The 9,870-nt window shown below is 26.5% G+C and overlaps 1 protein-coding gene across 1 annotated transcript in view; it reads left to right on the top strand.

The window, feature by feature from the left end:
- Phum_PHUM147980 (t-box transcription factor tbx20, putative) overlaps positions 1–605 on the top strand; it is a gene marked incomplete at both ends in the record, with an annotated part of 1,162 nt that extends 557 nt beyond the window's left edge. Inside the window, one exon of the mRNA XM_002424667.1 lies at positions 168–605. Coding sequence (XP_002424712.1) covers positions 168–605 — 438 coding nt within the window. The remainder of the gene's footprint in view (positions 1–167) is intronic.
- Between the last annotated feature and the right edge of the window lie 9,265 nt (positions 606–9,870).

The following is a 9,870-nucleotide window of genomic DNA, read 5'->3' as shown; positions in this document are numbered from 1 at the left end:
AATAATAATAATAATAATAATAATAATTTTTAAGTTATGAAACCTTGTAAAGATTTTTTTTTTTTTTAATTAATGATTTATTGATTTTTTATTTAATTTTTTAAAATTATTTTACACGTATAGAACGGCTACAAACGAACAAACATCGTCGAGGTGATGATTACGAGGAAACAATCAACAGCGATAGGGTACAACAGAATGTCGAACATCAGCAACAACCGCAACAACAATCAAACAATCGTAATTTGGGCGAATATTCCGATAACGAACAAGAGGACGAAGAAGAAGTTGAAGTTGACGTTGAAGAGTGTTCCGATAGTGAAAACGTTGCCGTTGTTGTTAAAAAAAATAATCGCGTCAATAAAACTTCCGATAGATCATCTCCCGTTCGTAACGGTTCGGACACAAGTTCCGAACAGGGAGAAGAAAGAGGAAGAGATACTCCGGATTCTGGAGATGAAAAAGCTGGAGCCGGAGCTAAAGTTAAAATTAGGTGTAATTGTCAAGAATTATTGATGGTCGATTGTCATTTGGAAACCAAAGACCTATGGGACAAATTTCACGATTTGGGTACGGAAATGATAATAACCAAAACCGGAAGGTAAGTCACCATTTTATTTTTTTTTTCACTCTCGGGGGGAAGGAGGAAAGGGAATTTTTTTCCCTTCTTTTCTTTTTCTACCTGAAACGTTTCTACAAAAAATTTAATTTATTACACTCTTTTTTAAAAGTGTTATAATAAATAATAATAAAATTAACGGTGGAATCTTAATCGAAAAAAAGGAAGTTTTTAAATAATAATAATAATAATAATAATAATAATAATAATCCGTTACGTAATTTTTTTTTGAAAGGATTATCATCTTGAAATAAGTGAAATCCTCAAAAGGTAAATTTATTTAATTATCGCACGCGTTTACTTTATATCAATGGTGCCAACATAATTTTTTTTGAGAAAACCTTTTTCGCGAAGAACAAAAACCACGACGATTTATAATAAAAAAAAAAGTTAAAGGTTTCCTTAACTGTTTAAAAATCAATATATCGTCGGGCATTTTTCTTTTTTTTTTTTTTTGAACGTGTCAAATCACTTTTGAAAAATGACTAAGCTAATAAAATACCGATTCATTCTTATAAGCTTATTATCCTTGTCACAACTCGGACGATTCGTATTAACAACAACAAAAAAGTAAAAATATTTTGAATTTTGTATCGTCTGCTTGTGTTTTGCAGTACGCACACACACACAAACACACACACGAACCCCGTTTCTTTTTTATTTGATTCATAACCTTTTTTTTTTCCTTCCTTTCCAAACCCTCGGTTAACCACGGGTTTGTAAACAAACAAAGTTTTAAAACTTGTTTTTTTTTTTTTATTCTTTTGATTTTGTTTTTGTTTTGTTTTCGAAAAGGAAAGAAAAAATAAATAAATAAATAATAAAAATGAAAATAAATAAATAAATAAAAATTGAAAACAAAAGATTGAAATGAAATGAAAAAAAAAAAAAACGCATGTACCGTACCCATTTCGGGGAATATTTGTTATATTTGACGCCATCTTGTTAACAACCACCGTGACGTAATTTGTACTTTAAAATTTTTTATTACCACGTGGTACTTTTTTTTTTTTTTAAATTAAGGGTGGCGGTGGCGGTGGTCCGTTATTTTTTTACCTTTTACCAACGGGACGAAAAAAAAAAATTACTAATATTTTTTTAATGTTTTTTTTTTACGAAAACGAGTGAAAGTAATAAAAAAAAAATTTAAAGGGATCGACGTAAAAAGACAAAATTAAGTGAGAGGATAATGATGACGTCATTAAATAATAATACGTATCAATATTAACGTAATTATTTATTATTATTATTATTATTATCTTAGTCGTGTAATTTTCATTAAATTAAATGATTTCCTCCTTTTCCCTCCCTTCCTCCCATCTCCTCCCCCTACTTTTTTACCCGTCATTTCCTTCGTTTAAATTTATTTCCGGAAAAGTTAAAGGAAAAAGTTGTTTTCTAATTTTTTGTAAATCGATATTTTCCCTTTTTTTAAATCGAAATTTCGATTGCGCGCACACACACGCGCGAAATGGAGTTCAATGAAATAAAAAAAAGATTTAAAAACAGAAGTTTAATATAAAATTGAAAGATATAAATGTCGAAGAAGTTAAAAGGGTGGCAGTAGCAACAGCAACAGCAACAGCACTAAGGACGATCGGAGACTTATTTGATAGTGAAAAAGGCATCGAACCGTGATATTGGCTGGCTTTAATTTTTATTGCCACGATGGTGTCGATCGTTTCTATCTTTTTCCTTTTGATTTTTTTTTTGTTTTCTGTTGGTAACACTTAGAAAGAAATGCCGTCACGGTTCGGGGATTCGAACGGGAAAAAAAAATTATTTCGTGTCAGCAATTTCCGTCTTATTCGTCGATTATTTTTAAAATCATTCGCGCGTCGTTATTTAAAAAAAAATTATTATTAATATTATTATTAAATTATACTTTTTAATTTTTCTTTTTTTTTCCCTTTATTATTATTATTATTATTATCTGACAGCATTTCTAATTCATTTACGAAACTATTCAACCAATAATATAATATTGAAATCTGTCGGGAAAAAAAAAATTTTTTTTTTTTTTGTAACAAAAAATCATTCAACCGACATTTTATATATTTTATTCCCTATTTAAAGTGTCGCAAAACCGTTTTTTTTTTTTTTTTTTTTTTTTTACTTAACGAATGTTTATTGAATAAACATTCAATGGAATTTATTATTATTATTATCATTATTATTCGTGTCATTTACCTTTGAAACCTTTTTGATTGAAACCTTTGACAGTTTTCTATTTTTTTTTTTAAATAAAACATTGAAATGATTGGCATTATTTAAAATGGCGGATAAATTTTAAATTCACTTTTTCTTTTTGTCGTTTTCGTGTTTTCAAAACTCTTCTTCGTTTTATTTATGTATAAATTATGTACATAAGTTTATTTCTTATTTAAAAATAAATAAATAAATAAATAATCGATTTCCATTCGTTCTTCGACGTTAAAAAAAAAAAAGCGGTCGTGTAAGAAGAATAATAAAATAAAAAAAAAAACGTTACGTCGTGATTATCGATAAAGAGACATAATTCTCGCACCTAAAAAAATTTTTTTATTTTTATTTTTAAATTTTATTATTATTATTATCTTTTCCGTCAATCCAATAAGTATTTTTATAACTTCATAGGCTACCTACCTACCTACCTACCTAGGATTGACTAGATTTTAGGCAGGTGCCTTAACTTGTTAAAAACTATTCATATCAGATACATTGTCTTTTTTCTTTTCCATCATTAATTCCGAGTACTTTTTTGTTAACTGAATTAAAATATATAAATTAACCGCCGCCGACCCTCCACCCGGCCACCACCACCACCGCCACCGCTACCGCCGTCACTCTTTCACCTAACGTGTTATTTTATATCATCATTATAATTTGTATATATATATATATATATATATATATATATGTAGGTACTAATTCGTTATTACACGTTTGCTTTAACTCGGGGTTGTTTTTTTTTTTTAAATAAAAATTAGACGTATGCTAACAATGGTGGTGGCGGTGGTAGTGGTAGTAAGGGCGACAGTAGTGGCAGTAGAAGCAAGGTTTTTAATCAAACACGATTCGAATAAATAATTTTTTTTATTTATTTTTTAAATTTAAAAATCATTTATTACTAAATTAATTTTTTCTTTTTTTTTTTTTATTAATTTAATAATTTTTTAAAATATGAATAATTATTTATGTAAAAAAAAAGTGTCTTTAGGCTAAATTTACGCGCGTAAAAGTTGCAAATTTTTTAATTCATTTGTATCGCTTTTCTCTCTCTCTCTTTTAGCCTTTTAATATTTTTTTTTGTTGAAAAATTTTTTTTTTCTTTTACGCAACCCACGTGTCAATTTTACGGGCGTACAAACAACAACAAACGACAAAATTTACAAATATTACATTTAAATACAAACGCGTAACAACAGCAAACAAACAAACGAAATTTTTATCGAAAATTATTAATTAATAACAAATAAATTTATTTTTAAAAAAAATTTGTTAACGTTACAACAACAAACGAAAACAATATAACATAACAAACAAAATAAAATAAATAGAAAATTATTAACGTACAACAACAAACAACAGCACTACCATTACTTAAAAAACAAAAAAACCGTTTAATATCCCTTTCGTGTTGTTGTTGTTTTTTTTAAAATTTAGTTTTACATTAAAAAAAAAAAAACAAATGTACGTAACGCCTTTTCGTGTTATTAACAAAACCTTATATTAACAAAATAACACAACAACATAAACATAAAGAAAACATAAAAAAAAAGGTTTAATTTTCTTAAACAAAATCATCATCTCGTGACATTAACATTTGCACCTGCCTCATCCTGCCATTCCAACAATCGAATATTTTTTTTTTTTTTTTTTTTTTACTCATAATTTTTATTTGACGATACAATTTACCGGTAGTTGTTAAAATAATAATAATATCATCATATATATGTGGTGTTGTATATAATTTATATTATTACGTCAGTAATTATATTGAAATTATTATTATTTTTTTTAGCAATATTATTAACGTAATAAAACAAATAAAAGGGTATGTTATTCTTCTTCCTCTTTCTCTCTCTCTATCGATTGTTATATTGTGAGTGTTGGTGGTGGTTGTTGTTTGTTCGTTCAGGTGCGTTTTCATTATAATTTTTATATATATATATATACACTCGTAAAATAAAATCATTCAAGGTTTTAATTTTTTTTTTATTTCCGGATTATGCGTTACGCATATACGCATACAAGATTATTATATTCAAGGTTGTTATAATAAGGGAAACGAACGGAATTTTTTTATTGGAAAAAAAAATATATACGTCATCGATTATGTTTTGCCCTACCTTGATATAACTATAAAATACGCGCGCTAATTCGAAAAAAAAACGTGGAAGTAGAAACAAAAAAAAACGCCCGCGAAAATCGATTTGAATCATCGCAGGAAATAAATAAATAAACGAAAAAAATTTTAACTTTTTTTTTTATTCCGAATTATCATTATTATTTCGCCAAAAAAAAAAAAATTAATTAAATTATCGAACGTATTAAATTTTATTATTAATAATATTTATTAAATAAAAATAAGTCATTATTATTATTATTAATATAAATATAAATAATCCGGCATTATCGAAAATCATTTTATTTTTTTTTTTATTTTGCATTCAAGGTAATCGACTTTTGTAAATTTATTCACGCTAAAAATTAATTTTGAATCTTTTTTTTTTTTTATTAACTTTTACCGTGAAAAATATAAATAATAATAATGATAATGATAATAATAATAATAATAATATTATTATTGAATAATGATAATATTTCGTAAGTTTCGCAATTCGTGACGATCGAAAAAGAAAAGAAAAAAATAAATAAATAAATGCAACGTCGATTTATTACAGGTAATGATATGGAAATAAAAAGATAGAGAGAGATAGATAGAAATAGAGAGAGATAGAGAGAGATCGAATTATTTCGGCGAATCGATACCGCCGCGATACGATTTAAACCGCCAAAAAAATTATTTTTTATAATGTCGAAATAATAAAAGTAAATTTTTTTTAGTTTTTCTTTATGTAACTCAATAAGATTATTTTGTCGTGGGAATAGACGTTGTAATAATATGGCGGACCGTAATTATTAAACAATTAGTTTATGGATAAATAATAAACACCTGGTTGTAAACATTACATTAACGTTCGTACCTTTTTTTTTTTTTGGTTTTTTAATGTGACAATTATCACGAGAAAAAACAAATTTCAACCTAAACATCTTAACTAATAACAAACAAACAAACAAACAAAAAAAAATTCGTATCGTGTTAGTTTAAAACAAACGAACAAACGATTTTAAAAAAAACTTTCGTGACATTATTTTCACCGAAAAAAAAAAAAAAAATGCGTGCGAGTGAGTGAGTGCGTGCGTGCGTGCGTGTGCTCTAAGTATAAAATATTTTTTTTTTTTTTGGCAACTACGAGTTAGCGGCGATGGTATGACGATGAAAGGTGGCAGACGGAAGTGGCACAATATTCCAAACATTTAATCACGCAATACGATAATCAGAAAAGCGCAGACGCTTTACTACTGTCTGACCGATTAAAATACGCCTTCGGTTGTTTGTTTCCCTTCGAATGAAAGGGAAACAAACAACAACAACAAAAAGTCAGATTTTCTTTTTTTTTTATTCACGTTAATAATGTTTTGTTTGTTTGTTCTATTATTTCATTTAAAATAAGTTTTAATAAGAGAAAGAGAGAGAAAAGAGAGGAACAATTCGAATTGATTATTATTATTATTATTATTACTATTACTATTATTATTATTATTATTATTATTACTATTACTATTATTATTATTATTATTATTATTACTATTACTATTATTATTATTATTATTATTATTACTATTATTATTATTATTATTATTAATAATATTGCGACGTGAGAAAAACATGTTAAAATCACATTTTTTTTATTACTTATTTATTACTTTTGGCATGGTAACAACGAAAAAAAAACAACCGACGAATCAACCAACCAACCGATTATTATTATTATCATCAACAACAACAACATCGTCATTTATTTATTTAAAAAAAAAAAAAAATGCATTTAGGTGGTAAATTTTAAATTGAATTTACGACGTGGGTAGAAATAAAAAAAAAATGGTCGCCATTTTTCATTTATTAAATTTAATTTTGTTTTTATTTAACTATAATTTTTTTTTTTTAAATATAGTTTTATATTTATATTTATATATATATATATCGAGAATGAAATTTAACGATGGATAATAAAAAATAAATTTATATTATTATTATTATTATTATTATTATTATCATTTAAAAACCTTGTTTTTAAACACGTACTATTTCATTTCGTTTCGTTTTCGTTTCGTTTTTTTATTTTTATTTTATTATCATTATCATTAGCATTAGTATTATTATTATTATTTTTTTTTTTGTAAGGTTGGCGACAGTTTAATAAATATGTCGACCGTTTTATTTTATTTTATTATTATTTTTTTTTTCGCCCCCGTCTTATTATATAATCTCGTATTTATATTTATACGAACGAAAATTTTCATTTTTTTTTTCTTCGAATAAAATATCATTATTATTATTATTATCATCATCATCACAATAAATTATTATTATTATGCTTATTTATATTTTTGAAAAAAAAAAAAAAATTATTACTGAACACGAAAGAGCCTTAAAGAAAAGACGAGGTAGGAGGGAAATGGGAAAAAGGAAAATTAATGAAGGTTTTAGTTATTGAATTTTTTTTATAAAAAGAAAATTTCCCGCCATTTTTACCATCGTTAAATCCCATCGTTTACGTCGTTTTAATAAATGTGAGTGCGTGTGCGTGTGTGAGAGGGAGAGAGAAAATTCCGTCGCTTTTTTATATATATAAATGTTGTTTCTAATCGTCGACATATTGAATCGATTTGAATTATGTTCGTTCGTTTCAATTGTTTCCGTTTGAAAAAAAACCGCGAAATGGAGTCACCGTAACGAATCGCGTTTATGTTTTAACACGAATGCAAATCCAACATAAGAATTTCATTTAAAAAAAAAAAAAAAACTTCCTAAATAAATTAAATTCGTTATGTGTGTTTTCTCACCGAGAAAATTTTTAATTAATATCCGCAAATTATTATTATTATTATTATTTCGACGACGATGACGACGAAGGCGACGACGATGACGTGAAAAACAAAAAAAACGAAATTTCGGCGGAAAATTAATAATAATTTATTAAAAATAATTACGATTTCATTAATAGTAATTTTTTTCGATGGTAACCGCTTTCACAAAAATTACCACACTCCGATTGATGATAATAATAATAATGATAATAATAATAATAATAAGTAAGATGAGAGGTTGTTGAATTTAAATAAAAAAAAAAAATCATATTTGGAATGTTTACTACTACTAACACTACTAAAAACTAGTTTTTTTTTTTTTGATGTTATGTAAAACGAAAGCGAGAGAGAGAGAGAATAAAAAGTTAAAAAAAATGAATAATAATAATAATAATAATTTTATTGTTATTATTTTTTTTTCTTCTGCTTCTTCTACGGGTATCGTATTAATCAAAAAAAAAACCCACTTATTCTGCCACCGTATAAAATTTCAAAAAAAAAAAAAAAAATTCTTCACGTTGTAATCGATTGTTAAAGCGGAAATGAATTGTTGATGATGAGTAGTGGTTGTATTAGTAGTTGCGGTGGTGGTGGTGGTGGTAGTGGTAGTGGTAGCCAACATTTAAAAAAAAAAAAAGAAATCCATCTGCTTGTTGTTTCTTTCTTTCAGAGAAAAAAAGGAAAAGGATTTTTTTTTTTTTATATATGGAAATAAAAATTTTGTTGGCGGCCATGATAACTATTAATAAATTATTTAGTAAGTGGCCACCACTCATCTACATAAATAAAATAAATTAAATTAAGGTTTGATGAGTGACGACTAATGCTGTGCGATCATCTTACGACCGGGATTAGCATAACAATGAAAGAAAGAAAAAAATTTTTTTTTTTTAAAAAACTCGTCTTATGATTACGAACGTAATAAACCAAAATTAAAATGGTTTCAACTTTTTTTTTTTTCTTTTTTTTTTTTCACCATCGCCTTTCGTGTGTGTGTGTGTGCGTGTGCGCGTGCGCGACCATTTCTTATTTTTATTACAACGGATTAAAAATCCTTTTAAACATTAAAAAAAAAAAAAAAAGGGAAGCGTAAAATTAAATCGTTTTTTTTTTTTAAGTTATCCCATTCGATTCGAGGTTTAAAATGAGTAAAAATGTGAGTTTTTTTAAAAAGTCAAAATTCAATAATAATAATAATAAATAAATAAATAATAATAATAATGATAATAATAATTATAATAATAATAAATTTTATTTCGAGACGTGGCGTTAGTTTATTTTTTTATTTTTTTATTTTGCAACGCGTACTAAATTCCCCTTCCACATTCTGGTAAATTAATTAATTTAATTCGAAATTTTTTTTATTAATTTTGACGTGTCAATAAAACAACAACAAAATGGCGGAAACGTGTAAAAAGAAATTTAATAATAAGTGGGTTAACGTTTAAAATTAATTATTGGTGGTGTTGGGGGTACGGTGCGCGACCTATTACGTAGATAGCACAGTTTTTGGTACGATATTGAGGAAGGACGAAATACGAATTGATTGATTGATTGATGGGATTGATTGAAAGCAGACGACAAAGGTTATTTATTTATTAATTTTTTTTTGCAATCATTAATTTTACGAAAATTTTTTTTTATTGTTACGTACGTAACAGCAACAACAACAACCGCTCCTTTCGATGAGATTTTCTCGAATTTTTTTCTCTAAAGAGAGAGCGCTTTTTTTGGGGGGAGGTAGGAGTAGAAAGAGGAGGAGAAGGGGGGAGTGGTTTTTTTTTTTTAATCGTTCGTTAAAATCTTATTTTTTCGTACCGTTTTTGTCAAGTTTATCTCTTACATTTAAGAACAAACAACACAATAAGTTTGTAATGAAGTGGGTTTTACAAACGAGGATTTGATTCTATTGTTATCAACAATGGTTGTTTAACCAAAAGAATTCAATAAACCATTCGTATCAATTTTCTATTATATATGCTACAAATAATAATAATAATAATTTTAATAGAATCGATACTGCGACATGTGTTTAAATGTTGCGTTTGTTGTACACGTTAACCGTTTGCCCCCCCCTTTCCTCTCCCCTCTTCCCTCTTTTCCCTTTCCCTATA

The sequence above is a fragment of the Pediculus humanus genome, genomic scaffold (assembly GCF_000006295.1).
Source record: "Pediculus humanus corporis 1103172107488 genomic scaffold, whole genome shotgun sequence".
NCBI lineage: Eukaryota > Metazoa > Arthropoda > Insecta > Psocodea > Pediculidae > Pediculus > Pediculus humanus.
The sequence above is the reverse complement of the archived record's forward strand: the minus strand, read 5'-3'. Positions and strand labels throughout refer to the sequence as shown.